This window comes from Stigmatopora argus, chromosome 5 (genome assembly GCF_051989625.1).
Source record: "Stigmatopora argus isolate UIUO_Sarg chromosome 5, RoL_Sarg_1.0, whole genome shotgun sequence".
In the NCBI taxonomy this organism is placed as follows: Eukaryota; Metazoa; Chordata; class Actinopteri; order Syngnathiformes; family Syngnathidae; genus Stigmatopora; species Stigmatopora argus.
The window spans coordinates 9372878-9387315 of record NC_135391.1 but is presented as its reverse complement, the minus strand read 5'-3'; the positions used below and the strand labels follow the sequence as shown (position 1 = coordinate 9387315).

The 14438-nt window shown below is 40.7% G+C and overlaps 1 protein-coding gene across 1 annotated transcript; it reads right to left on the bottom strand.

Annotated features, from left to right (window-relative positions):
- Window positions 1–10: 10 nt before the first annotated feature.
- pole (polymerase (DNA directed), epsilon) lies at window positions 11–13971 on the bottom strand. The gene is made up of 48 exons (XM_077601493.1): window positions 13791–13971; window positions 13570–13699; window positions 13411–13491; window positions 12823–12867; window positions 12654–12746; window positions 12436–12590; window positions 12170–12314; window positions 12002–12082; window positions 11815–11922; window positions 11626–11736; window positions 11453–11538; window positions 11234–11353; window positions 10895–11027; window positions 10714–10827; window positions 10417–10629; window positions 9988–10095; window positions 9778–9906; window positions 9588–9690; window positions 9334–9480; window positions 9108–9253; window positions 8879–9027; window positions 8700–8792; window positions 8320–8622; window positions 8012–8207; window positions 7712–7926; window positions 7531–7633; window positions 7364–7444; window positions 7055–7177; window positions 6293–6499; window positions 5889–6101; window positions 5649–5792; window positions 5438–5578; window positions 5187–5340; window positions 4999–5105; window positions 4652–4828; window positions 4332–4555; window positions 3985–4205; window positions 3612–3816; window positions 3174–3347; window positions 2872–2997; window positions 2323–2455; window positions 2043–2244; window positions 1440–1571; window positions 1163–1356; window positions 884–1084; window positions 681–806; window positions 412–501; window positions 11–330 (listed from the first exon to the last, which is right to left on the bottom strand). Exons 1-48 carry the CDS (start codon window positions 13853–13855, stop codon window positions 208–210), a joined length of 6870 nt encoding a protein of 2289 aa, XP_077457619.1. The 5' UTR covers window positions 13856–13971; the 3' UTR covers window positions 11–207.
- Between the last annotated feature and the right edge of the window lie 467 nt (window positions 13972–14438).

Genomic DNA, 14438 nt, shown 5'->3' with positions numbered 1-14438 from the left:
GCGTGGAACATATTACACAGTAAAAAATATTTATTGAGAGTAAAAATCTAAACCTGTATGTATACATTCTTCCAGAAATCTTATCGACGAGAGTAAAATCATATCTACGACCCACATAACGTGTGGACAATGTACAGCCACTTAAACTCTTCACACATTTGAGCAACACCACCAAAAGTGATGATAAACTAAACGACATCTGTGCCATTAAGGATCACTCAGGTTTGTGTTTGGGCTCATCTCCATCAACCAATCGATAGTCTCCTCAAGGAAGTTCATCTTGTAGTGGTACGCAATGTTCCGAAACACTTTGACCTGCTCCGAGAAGCTCTTGAAAAAGAAAGACAAAAAACAAATAGTTTAAAATAAATGTGAAAATATTAGAAGAATACAAATGAAGATAAACGGTACCTTAACTGGGAACGTGAGTTCAAAGTCTCCTGCACAATTGCAATAGAGAGGCATGTTTCCTTCCTTCACTCCTTTACATTTGGCACACACCTAAAAACATAGACTGAAGTGTTGGCTCCTATACAAATAGACAAACTTGATCCCCCTTTCAAGACGTTATATTATTTTTCACATTTCCCATTCTAGTGGGATTTCAAGCAAACTCCCAACAGCTTATCGCGCACTGTACAATGCAGCAATTTTTGTCTTTGTGACTCCTTTTAACTTACCAGATCCTGCAATGTGTAGCTCATCAGTTTTTTCTGCAAGGCATCCACCAAAGCCATCTCAATAAACTCAGTCTCATACTGGGCCTGGCAGTTGGAGCAAAACCATTGTGGCACGATGGCGCCATCCTGAAAATCAGGAAAAAAAGATCATTCCAATTTGATTAAATTAGCACCACTAATAAAATTAGCCGGTGTAGGCTTACTTGTGCCACAGACGGATCTTTGCAGAGGTCAAGATCCCGGCAGAAATTGCAGTTGTGACATATAACTTCGGGCAGTATGTACGAATGGCAAGGGTCACGAAATTGGGCTTGTTCTGCGAACTCCCCCACATCTACAAGACGCAGGAGGTCTCGCTTAAGCTTGTTAACCTGGGTGGCGATGTTGCTATCAAGTGAGAGGACCTGAAAAATAAAATAAAATAAAAGATGAAGCTCAAATAAAATACATAAGATTTAACATTGAGGTCTTTTTTAATTCACCTGGCAGACATATTTGATAAACTCTAGTGCTGGGTTGTTTAGTTGCAAGTGTGAACCTGGCAAGACTGGGAACATTTCTGAGGGCTGGTTCACATTCCTGGTACCCGTCACCTTTTTTTGGATTTTTTGTGTAATGGTAAAAATGTTCTGCGTTAGCTCGCTTGACACGTACTCCTGAGAGAAAGCGATTATTCCTGTGGAAGATTTTTGAAATACGTGAAATCTTAATGTAAAGTCACATCGTTTACCAATTCTTCCCCCCAAAAAAGCATTTTACCGGGAAGGGCGCTTGGATCCCCCACTGGCTGTTGGGAAATCTGACTGCCGCCTCGTCTTTTGATTGGCGTTGCACCAGGTGTGTTCCGCCTCAGCTCGTCTTTCATGCTCTGGTAAACTGCCGCAATGTAAGCTGGGAAGAATTAAAAAAAAAGAAGATGAGAAGTAGTGCATGAATATACAGCAATGCAAATTAAGTATTTATTACCCCAGCTGTGACCAGATTGGACACCCCTGAGTTATATGCTAACCCAATTTTCTGAGAGTCAGCTGTATTATCTACATCTTGTTTGGATTTAGGAATAATTGATATTTTGCCTATTTCCTGACATGTTTAGGATGAAAATTTTGTGAATTTTCAGGTTGGTCCAATGTTAAATATTGTCCTGTTTTTCACCTACTCTAGAAAGGGTTAAATAAGCTTCAACTTTTTAATAGCTGTCCCTGACAGTGTTAGTAGAGGGATGCAAATTGAGACCTATCTTCTGCTGATGCATAAAAACATTGTCTACATTATTTAATTATTAAAATGATTGCACGGCTTTGGCCCGAGAACAAAAACAGCATCAATAACGTGTTTACTTTATTTTTATTACGGACTCACCAGACACAATCATCAGGAAGTAGCTCTGGCAGGAGGCACTTTGCGGTAGATACTGCATGATATTCCAATTGCTCTCAATCAAATCCTCCACCTCATCCGCCACAGCATCTTCCTCATTTTCCTGAGCATTAGCTTCATTCTCCTCTTCATCCTCGCTGGCATCCTCATCTCCTTCTGTGTTTTTCTCTGGTTTGGCTCCCTCCTAAATGAGACCAACACACATTGGGAATGACCTGCATGCATGGTAAATAGTAGCCATCGAAAATGAAGTTTGACTGACCTCGCCATACAAAATGCTGGAGGGAAGTTTGCCTTTCACACCGCCATTGTTAGCCGGGTCCATCCACAGAAGAAACTCCCAACACCGGGAGAAGGAGATGGACAAAGAATGGAAGATTTCTCGAGAATGTATGCTACAAGACATAGTAAGACAGTTTATGGCACAAATTGAAATTCTGACCCATAAGGATGCTGCAAAGATAAAAAATACTGGGTAACATCATTTTGATTTTTTAAGTCTGACGGCTTTGGTTCACTGATTGTATGGTGCAAATAACTTCAATCTTCGTATAAAAAACTGGTACGTTGTGTTGTCGTTATAAAAGAGTTAAAATGATTTTAACACGACGGGTGCTGTGGTAAAACATTTTTTAATAATTAGATATTAATAAATATATTTTTAGTACTGTAACAAAGTATTTAGTATTGTAACAAAGTTACAAATGTGACTACGGTTTTACAAATCACTTATGACTGCAAGAGGGAGGTGCTGAAAAAAACGAAGTGATCAGGGGCTTCTAGGCTACGGCATGATAGTCCAAAATCAAACCTATTTGTGATGTATTCCACATATCCAATGGCGTCCTCTATCCTTCGTTTTTTAGTACACAAGATGATCCTGTTGAAGTTTCCGTAAACCACAGTGGAGCCGAGACGCTTGAACTCGGCAACCAACCTGAGAGGCACAACAACAACTGTTCAGAATTCTAACTGGCTGCGTCACTTAAAAAAACAAACATGCAATGTGTTATAGTGCTGAGGCCAGTCAGTTAAAGCTTTTGCCATGAATCTAAAGCTGACTTGTACAGGTTAAAAAAACGTAAGTAATAATAAAGGGTGTATATCACTCACTGGAGAAAGACCTTCTTCATCATGTTGTGCAGAGTGCGGTGTAAAGCAGGGTCATAGAGCAACGAGTTGGGAGAGTGAAGCCAGCGGTAGAAGTGCATCACCTGGTTGTCTGCGTACACGTTGTGATACTGGGTGATTTCTCGGACCCAGCCCACCACCATGCTCTTTAAGATCCTGCTCATGTAAAAAAAAAAAAATTGAAGCAGAGGGTAGAAAACAAACAAACAAACAAAATAAGTGTGTTATACCTGTGTACTAGTGATCGAATGATAAGTACTGTCACTACACTATATGTAAAATGCCATAACACTGCCAGATGCATATCAATAAGTAATGTTCTCAGAGTTCGACTTCAGTCTTAGCACAGCAATTTTTTTAGCGTCCTCGGTATCGGTCCTGAAAAACCCATATCAGTCAATCACTACTGTTTACACTCACCTGAACGTGTTGGAGCAGAGGGCGGTCTCATCATAGCTGGCCAGTGAGTTAGCTCCTTGGTGTCCTGACATCATGTCCTCCAAAGACGCCTGCTGGATCACATCAAAACTCACACCCAGACTGGATCCCCCCTCCATATCATTGACATGCTGCGACTGGAGGATGGTGTTAACGGCCAGGCTCTGGAGGTCCAGCTCGACACACACTGCAAGTTAGAGCATTTTAAAATAAATATTGACTTAGAATGTATTGGACCAGGAGATAGCATTCAGCTTTGAAAACTTTGTGGCATTTATATGTGCAAATTGTTATTTCTAAATTGCTAATTATTCTAATCACATTTCTAGAGGGGCCAATGCATGAATTGAAATACCTGTAGAGTAGCACCCCTGGGCGTTAATCTCAACAGAGCCCCGTTCATCACTTTCCATTACTAGCCGGCTGTCATCAGCTTCTTTGCCCCCAAGATCTGGCCTTGCCGTGGGAGAAAGCCACAGTAGGTGGTTGTGTTTCCGCAAATGTCTGGCAAGGAAGAGGTCAGATCCAAATATCGATACATCCTTGGGCAGGTTTCCCACGGGTAAGTGGTAATATCTGAAATGGAGATAGATGACAGATTTTCAGTTTTCATTGTTGCTGCGATTTAGCTGGATAGCCTGGTAAAGCAAAGGTTGAATTATTCCAACAGTGTCTTTTATAGTTTATCTATACATCACCTACCGAGCCATGTCAAAAGCCTGTGACAGACAGCTATCCAGATTCAAGTAGTGGCGGATCATACGCCGGGCACCATGTCGCTGCCAATCCAACACACTGTAATTGATCTCATCAATAACATGGACTGGCACAACTGGGAATTCCTCCAGAACTGGCATCCCTGTAGCTAATCTAAGCAAGTCCCAGTTGGATTGCAAGGCAATGAGAGTTGGCCCACGTCGATCTTCCTAAAAATAACCGATAGAAACAACATTCGAAATTTTTCCCCCAAAGATTGTAATAAAAGCTCATATTAGGGTCTGATCTCTCTCCTTTTTTTATACCTTGTAGCTTAGGAATATGCGTTGTAGAGCACGGTAGATTGCCTTCACATCATTTTCAGCCCGGACCTCAAAATTGTGTTTGTCTGGAGGCAGTAGGTCTTCTGTTGTTTTTTCGAGTAGCGCAGTACGCTCAGCATTGTAGAGGTTATTAAGGTTGGGCATCTGGTTACTTCGCACCTGGATGGGGAAAAATGACAAAGCTTAAAAACGCACTCCTAAAAACAGGCAGCACGCAAATTGTATAAGACCAACCACTGGTTATATGAACTTTTCTCAATGTTCATAATATTTTGGGGTGCTTAAAGAAAGCTGGTGACAAAAACAACATCGCAATCCATTGTTCTTACAGTGTCTAGAACAAAGATGTTGGCTTTGCGTTGAGAAGGAATGAAAAGCCCAAAGATGGCCTTGTGCCCCTGACTGTGATGGTAAAGGTACATGTGACGAACACTCCCTAGAAGAAATGAAAACATTACCAGACTCCTGTAAAATCAAATAGTAAAATCACACCAACAAGCTTATATAATGCTCAAACCTGGTTCCAAGTAGCTAAACTGGGCCAGAGACCTCATATCCAGATGTTCCAGGTCAAAAGTGTCAGCTTCTCGTCCAGCCACATCCCTCCCAATACGCTTATTGACCATACAAACACATCCAAGCTGTACTAGGGCACGAAACAATAGTGGCACCTAAAAGATGAATTAGCAAAGCTCATGAGATTTGTATCACTTCAAGGTACCTGCTGTATACATTGGACAGTTGGACATAATGTCCTTTATGGTATACCTGTGTTTCATAGACCCCTTCAATGTCTGGGGCCGAGAGGTCAGCGTTGATCTCGTTGATGTGCTCCTGGTACATGTCCTCAGGCACACAGTACTCATAGAGGTAGTATGCAATGTTGGAGCGGGGGAGCATACGGTTCACCTGAAGCAACACAGATCAAATATGTTCAATAGAGAATGTATAGCAGCTGGAATAGCAACAGTTTGTATACCTTTTTGTATGTGGGTCCCTCTTCCTGTTTTGGGACTTTCTGGTTGACATAGAAGATGCGAGGGATGTTGAGCTTCATGCAATGGAGGTCGTTTCCAATCACAGCCCATAACTTGAAAAGTCCAGGGTGACTAGTTTCTGCAATCTGCAAAGAATCGCATATATATCATACAAATGTGTAATTATTTGACATCTTCAGAAAAAGCGTAACATTCCATTTCAACCGAAGCCATTTGCCCACCTGTACAATTTGCCAAGGCATGTCCAGGATGCTGCGGGCAGTTTTGCGAAGGAAACTTCCCAAACCTTTGGTCGGGCCATCCCTAATCACGCCTCCGCCTACAGGTTGAGATTCTCCATCCAGCAGTCTCCTTTTCTTCTGTCTTTCTTTCCTCTGCCTCATCTGCAGTTCCCACTTTTTCTTATGGTAACGCAACCACACAAGAAGCTCCTCCTGTAAAAAGCCATTTTTTTAGATTAAAGATATACCTAAAAATGGTTGTTTACATCCCCTCTTGATTGGTGGAACCAAGAAGGAATGGAATGTCAATTTTTCATAAAACTTCATAGACTACGTAAGTAATTTGTGTAGCGTTTCCTGTCAAATGTTCTCAATTTTAATATAGCAACTAAATAGTTGTTTACCTTCGTCTTGCCCATTAATGGGGGTGGGCCCAAGATTTCTCTCCATGACAGGGTGAGCTCAATATCCTGAGACTCTACCTGGCTATCCTCCCCTTGAGAGGATCTCTTCCTTTTGGTGCTGATGGGGATAGCCGGCTGCAGTGGTTTAGCTGTCACCCCAAAGTCCTCCATATCTGGAACTGAATAGCCCCTAGCATGCTGAGCCACCTGAAAAAGAAACAGGAATATTCTGCGTTTAAAGAGGGAGCAATGCAATACATGCGATTACGGAGGTATTATGGAAAATTTATGATTAAATGACGTAAAAACTGCATTATGCAAGATTTGAACTTCAAGTATTCGTTAAAATGGCCCTATTATTTCAATGAACCTAAAAGAAACATGTTTTTTGGATATAGTTCTCAATATTCTCAATGGTTAAACTGATATTTTCCCATTTTAAAAGATCTTTGTATTTAGATTGTTTCATCTTATTTGAAAGAAAATGCTTGCAAACTGACACCATGTAAAAATGTTGGTTTTTGAGTTAAACATATGAAGTCAATAATTTACTTGGTGGGCCTCAGGTTTGAAACCTGTTACCCAATCCAACAACTGGCAAGATTTATCTTAGTTGTCTTGAAGTTAATGATTCTGACAAGGTATAGACAATATAATTTTTTTCCCCAGGATTCACATTTAAATACAATTGATTGAGTAGTGAATTGACAAAAGGATAATTCTTTGTCCAATAGGAACACTTTGTCTGTTTAGCTAACCTACCTGCCGCTTGCCCTCACTGGTGAACATCTCGCTAATTTTCTTTTGCTTGTAAATATCATTTTTCTCAAGAAGTTTCTTGTGCAGCCAGTCGGGATGTCGGACTCGGGGGACTGGATTCTTCACCTAAACACCAAAAGAAGTTAAAGCTACTACATAATATATAGTAAACAAACCTGTTTACTACCAAAACATAGTAAAACATTTTAGTATGATGGAGTTAAGTTTTTGTACAATGATTCCCTCTGCAATGCAACCATCAGTTATAACATCTTAAAAACCCTTCATCACTAATATATATTTTTAAATGACCTGTTGTAGCGCTGCTGGGATGGTGATGATTTTCTGGATTGCGCTACCAAGCCTTTCAATGTAGTAATTCCAATCAAGGATCTGTAGCGAGATGAGGCATGGGGTGATGCAAAACAAGGCCACGGTGAAAAAAAAAATCCACAACTTTTTTTGATTGAAACCCTTACTGAACGGATGTCAAGGTCATAAAGGCTGGGCATCTTCAGCCATTTACGCAAAAAATGTTTGGTCACACTTGGCTCAGCTTGGAAGATGGCCAAAGGAATGGCTCTGAAAGGGGAGAATTTTGCAGTTGAAGTATTCCATAATCAATTTAGCACTTACGGGCTAGACGTGACGTTGTCCCACCTTTCTGTGACGGGAGATCCTTCTGGTTTTCGCGAGATTACATAACGACAGCTCAGGCCGGCATCTTTCACCATTTGGTCCCCCAGAAACTCTGCCAACCTCTTGGCTGTGCTAATGGAAGTGGACTTTTGCTCTCCATAGTCCTCTAACTTTTTAGACATGGAGCGATTCTCAGATATCAGTTCGAACAATTCAGCGTCTGGCATGTTGGCAGCCTGAAAGACCAATGAAATGAACACAAGGACTTCATTATCTTTCCAAAAGAAACCCAATTCCGCTCAAAGTGTTGGACAAACTTACCTTGCTGTACAGGACATCCAGCCAGTAGTCAGCTACTTTGGCTACAGAGGCGTAGACCTCCTCCAAGGTGGTACCTTTAAGAAAAGCCTCAAAGACAGATGACTGGAAGATCTTAATGAGCTGCAGCTCTCCTCTCCTCTTCACTTCAAATCCTTTCAGCTCAGCCAGTGAGCCATCTTCATTAAAAACAGCGTACCTAATGTAAAATGCCAACTTCAAGTTATTGACTGTAACTATAATGCTAGTAGACTATACATTATAATGTGAGTTTACATTGTTTTATATAATAAATAGTAAATACGCCGTACCTTTTCTTTAATTTCTTTCCTTCTTCTTTGGAAGCGGGAAGAATCATGGCTAGGTATGGCCCATCCACTTCGAAGAAAATGCTGTTCTCTGCTTTGATATTGTATGTGAGTGATGCAGGGTCTATCAACTCATGATATTGGTTGTTTGTAAAGCCTTCTTTAACTAGGATGTTCAGGATGGCACCAGGGTAGGAGATGGTCACTTTAGGCTTCTTCTCGTTACTAGTCTTTACCACAAAGTTTTCCGGGAAAGTGTTTGGGAGGACACACCAGATACCATCAGTATCCAACTCAAGTGGTCTCCTAAATCAGGGGAAAGAGGATAAATCACAAAAAGGTATTTGCTTCTTCTAAGATGAAGGCTTCCTAATGCTGCTCACCCTATTTGTTCAATTAGCTCTCTCGCCTGAGTGATGATATTAGCACCAGTGTAGCACACAATGCCGGCCATCTCCATTGAGTACCAGCGGGCCCTATTGCACAGTCCAGAAGTTTAGCGACACACAAAGTGGATTTAACAGGCTACTGAATTTAAGTATATAAAAAAAATAACTCATACCCCTTTCTCATGACGTAACCGTAAAACGAGTTTAGAATACATTTATGAGCCAACTGCAGAGAATCGTAAAGGATTTCCATGTTCTTGCAACGCTTGACCTCAGCTGCGTCTCCACTTTCCTGAGCTGTGGACACTTTCTTCTTCCAGACCTTAGGGAAAGAACAACAAAAAATAAATTGATAAGCCCGCATTTCCAAGAAGTGGCTGCTCCCAGTTGCCAGGTTTGTACCTTGTGTAGCCCTTTGAACTCATATCGCCGATCCCTGAAAGCTCGAACAGTATCTACATAGAAGGAGTTTTCTCTCTGACAGATGGTGGTGACTCGCTCCTCCAGTTTGGTAACGTGCGTCTTCTTATAGGCTTTCTTACAGTAGTCTAAAACACAGAAAAAGTGTTAAAACTGCTTTCGGCAGAGGACATAAAACCAAAATAGTTTATGCAAATAGGATACTGACCGGCAAGACGTTTTTTCTCATGCTTGGCCTGTTCTTCCCTGTTGAGTGCGTGGAAGGCTCGAGGTGGACCATTAGGGAAAAATGGGGGAAACTTCTCAGACTCTAGTTGCTGTTGTATACGGTGGAATTCACTGCGGCTGGCGGGCACTGCGGCAGACGAGATGAGGGTGGGAATGACAGTTATTTAGATGTCTCCATTTTCTTGATGGTTCTGTTTGAGCATGTTAAAAACACAACATGTGAAACAAACTTACTGATTTCCCCTCTCCAATGCCAAGCCATCTTCCTTTGACAAGTGGCGCCTGGTTTATTGAAGTCGCAGGCAGCACAAATGGCTTCATCTACCATTGCAGATGGCTGGATGAGAATAAAAATCAATCTTGAGTGAATTGATTTTCACAATTATCTTTCTGTGCTATATTACAACTCCCCCCCCTTTTTTACCTGCAGACGGTTGGTGAGGATGATGTTCGGGTACATTGCTCCAACATCAAGATGGTATATGAGGGGACACTCAATCCTATTTGGAACCTCTTTAAGGCAATTCAGCTTCTTTTTGATGTCTTCACAAACCTGAAGGGAAAAAAAAGTGTTCTTTACCCTTATTGAGAGAAGGTAACCAATAACAGGGGGCAATTGAGAAAATCCATATACTTCATTGAAGTTGGTGACTTGCTCCAGGGGGATTTTCTCTTCTTCCTCAATGGCATGACGTATTGTCTGCTCAACTCTTTGGTGCAGGAAATCAAAAGCAGCTGGGTTCTGTCAACAAATCCACAGACCCACACACACACACGTATATGTACATGTGCAGGACTTTACCAGTCAACCTTAAGACCTTAACTAAACAGATTTGAATTCAATACTTTTCCAGGCTTTTTAAGGACCTGCGGGAACCCTGGATGAAGCTACAGCAGATAGTCCGGAAAATACAGAAATTTGAATTTGACGCTATGTCAAACCTACAGTATGTCACTGAAATGTTTAATCTTAATGAGGGCAGAAATGTTGCCTACTAAAGCCACTGATGACTGCAATTGCTGGATAAGCATATGTACATAGGAGTCCCAAGGTGAACATTACCATTTTAAAACGGCAGGGAATGTCACTTCGAAAGACTCCAGACTCCAGCGCCTCTACGTGACCGCCGACGTAAGTCTCAGAGTCTAAGACGTGGCCGTCATCCGTCAGCTTATTAAAGATTTGCTCCTGCTTGTTGGGAAAGACGATATTGGCATGGAAGGCCTGCACCATGAGCAGAGCTTCGCATAGAGTACCGGAGCCTTTACGCAACACCTGTTAAAAGAGGAACATAAAACAAGTGTCTGAAAAGTCACCTGTTACAGTAAGATTTTGCAATTTAATTGACTTTGAACAAACCTCATCGGGCTCCATTGGAATGATAGTGCACAGAGCAAAGATGAAGGGGTGAACATACTTCATGTAGAGGTAGTATGTGGCCACAGCATCTGACACAGAGTATGTGGCTAATGTCTGACAAGAAAAGGAGAAAAACAGATTGAAAGAGCACTAATTATTAAAAAAAATATCGAGTTCATACTTGTGGTTCCTCTGTCGCCATGCGGCACATCTCCTCTGGGTCCAACTCAACAGGGTCGTAGCCCAGTTTAGCCTTTGCTGCAGCTTTCAAATTGTGGCTTCCCACTGGCAGGTAGCTGTCTCTCTTGACCCACCTTACCCATTAAAAAAATAGTTCAGAAATCAAGCTATACATATTGAATGCTATGCTACACATAGTAAATATGACATATTACACCACTATTGTGCACAGGTTTGCCAACATTTTACCAAAGATTGCATCTTTATCCACTTGTCATAACGATATTGTGCTGTTAGATATATTTTTTCTAGATACTTTTTGAAGTACAGTATGACACACCTAAAACTGTCCATGTGGATGGCCTGACTGGACTTGTACTCTCCCTGGCTATCCTTCTGGAAACCAATCTCTCTGTACATGCTGAGTCCATGTGCGTTAGCTCGTGTCTCGACAAAAGGCCTAGAGAATCGATCATTAAAAAAAATGTCAAAATGAAAAGATGTTGACCAAATCTGTTGAAGTTGAGTTAAAAAGCAGCAAATATACAAGACCGCTCACCAATCAAAGAAATCCCCGTTATATGTGACAAAGATGTTGGGCTTTGTCTCTTGGACGTGATCAAAAAACCTCTGAATAAGTGCCATCTGTTTTATGAAAATAACATGTTATGACAACGATACTAACTTCTTTAACTACAATATATTTAGCAGGTTATCTGGTATAACATGTACCTCATCATCCTCATTGAAAACAGTGAAAGGACCCTCATATTCTGGTTTGGGTGTGAACTCAAAGTCTTCAATGTTCTCAGAGACAATCTCCCTGTTTGTAATGAGGAAGCCCTATAACAGGAAAGCAAAATTAAGGTTGCAATGACACAAGCACTGCATAAATATAAAAAGGAGAGTAACAAAATCCACCTGTCCATCAATCATGTATGAGATCATCATAATCTGATCGGTCTCTGCATCTGGGAATTTCAGTGGAAGTTTTGTGGTCTCTATATCAAAGGCCAAAACGACAGGATCCTAAAAAAATCAAGAAAAGCGATTTATTTAGGCAAAATATTAAATATTCAACATAAAAAATAAAAAAAAAGAGTCCTACCGGTCGTTCAACAAGATCCTCCCTACGAACAATTTCTGGTGGGTAAGCACCGCCTCTGAATCGAATGTTGTACCAATGAGCCTGACAAAGAATCATAAAAATGGGATTATTAGATGAAGACACCCTTTCATGTATCCATTTTCTCCAAAAGTAGTCCTTTGTACTTACTACGTGGATCTTGAGGTCAATAGACACGCGTACATGGTAGGGCACATCATATTCCCTCATGTCCACAATGTTGTCTAATTGGTCAGAAATATTCCTGGACATCCCATCTTCTTCCGCTGAAGTCACGTTGCCACCCGATAGAGCACTGCAAAGCCAGAAACACACAAATCCAAAGGGTGAGCAGCACGGTTTTAATTGTTGTAACTCTTGATCGATCAAAAAATGTAGATAATGAATGATTTAACATTTTATTCAACAAAACGTACCTTGATAACATTGATGTGTAGACATCATTTGACTGCTCTCTTTCTCTGTTTTTTCGCACTGATGGGGAAATCTCTCGCTTGACTTTTATGAGGTCGTCCACTGTGTTGAATGATAGCTTAATGTAGCCTCTCTTTAGTCCAACCAGGTGGTTTGCCTAGGTGAAAAAACTCATTTAGTGCTAAAGACTTGTTTTTCTAATCATTCTCATATGACGCACCAGATCCAGATCCTCCTTGGAGAGGATTTCAAGTTTTGACACTTTTCCTTGGAACTTTCTTGACAAATAGGAGATGACCTCTCTTTCGCAGTTCTGCAACAAAGTGTACATTTTCTCATGTGGGTTTACACATTGTGGTATCCAACACTAGGTTTTAAGCTTATCTTACCTTTTTTGTGGCGACATAAAAATAGGGCTTGAACGGGAGTGCGACCTAAAGACGAAGTACATGTCAGAATAAATGCAACATATTTTTTAGGTAATCCATACCTGTCAATTTATATAAAATACAGGAAAAACGTATTTAAAAAAAAAAAAAAAAAATCATTTCAAGGTGTGCACGCCGTACAACAACTTTTGTACTGGTAAAAAATGTTCTACAGAAAGTATGTTTTTTGTAAAACCGATCTCGTCTCCCCCATTTCGGCTGTATTTCGGATCGTCTTGGTCACTATTAGCAGATGAAAACGTCATCGTCGACTGCTATTATTGTCATGCTTTAAGCATGATATGCACACGCACTTTACCCTTTCACACGAAATGCGGAAACATCTACAGAATCTTGAATTTAGGGCATACAAAAGGCGCACCGACTGATTGGGCACCCCGTCCACTTTGGGGGAAATTTGAGTTTTAAGTGTGCCTATGTGAGTAAATATGTTAATAAGGGAAGCAATTGGCCGAGGTTGACAGATATGCAAATACATGAATAATTAATGAGCCTGAATGTGCAAAGACTATGTATCCCCAAACGCACCTTGAACCTGCTTCCATCCTCCTGGATAAAATAATAGTCCACAACACTGATCAACCTTTTGTCTTCATCCAAGATCTCAGCCTGAATGTACAAAGAAGTACACAACATATAATTTGGTCAGATCAAAAAGGCCAAGAGGGCGATTGAATGTTGACCTACAGGATGCATGTTGATCAACCAGCCGGTTTTTTCTCCGGGTTCTTTTATCCTTTCGAACCCGAAGCGACTGTCCATCTCATCTGTAAACTGGCTGCGTTCCAGCCTCTTGAGGGCTGAGGAACCATCGTCCCTAGTTTTCACAATTGCATCTCCATTATTCACTCATCTAAAGCCATACAACTGAATACTGTCTTGTTTACATCCGGACTGGGACTACTTACTGGTTCTCCTGGTCGCCACTCTTACCCCGGTCCGATTTGAATCTTCCACTATTTTGATAGACCATTTTGTGGTGTAAAATGACAACTGACCAAAAAGGAGATTACTTGCTCGGATTTCGAGTTACGTCTGGAATTGATTCTTCATCTGGTAATAGGTTGTCGTTTGTTGCTCTTTCAGTCACAAGCCTTGTTATTTCTTAGTTTGGCGCGTTCTATTGGATCTCGCGAGATCAGCGCATCGAATACTTCTCGCAAAGATTGCTTATTTCTAACGCGGTGAAATACACCGACAACTATGTTTTATTTACACGTTCAGATTTCTTTCTTTTTAAAATTATACCGTATGTATGTTTGGGACATGCAGTCAAAGCAGAAGCATCCCACTTAAAAGTGTCAAAATTTTGGGAGGAAAACACCATCATATTTATAGATTCGTTTAATTCAAATTTACATGTGCGCATAATTGACTTGATTTGATAATATTTCGGCCTAAATTTGGAAAATACTGCATAATTAATTCTAACAAAATATTGACCAAATTACTTACAAATTCAATCGTTTAAAAGTTTGTTTATTATATAAAATAAGTTCATTAAATAAACGGTAACAAGTATTATAAATGATGTATGAATTACCCAATTGTTGAAT

What these genes read in the sequence shown, in the direction of transcription:
- pole (XM_077601493.1), bottom strand. Translation starts at nt 13,855, where the DNA reads ATGGTCTATCAAAATAGTGGAAGATTCAAATCGGACCGGGGTAAGAGT. An exon ending in TTTATGTCGCCACAAAAAAG is followed by an intron (nt 12,747 to 12,822) that starts GTAAGATAAGCT and finishes ACTTTGTTGCAG; the next exon opens with AACTGCGAAAGAGAGGTCAT. An exon ending in GCTACACATTGCAGGATCTG is followed by an intron (nt 502 to 680) that starts GTAAGTTAAAAG and finishes CTATGTTTTTAG; the next exon opens with GTGTGTGCCAAATGTAAAGG.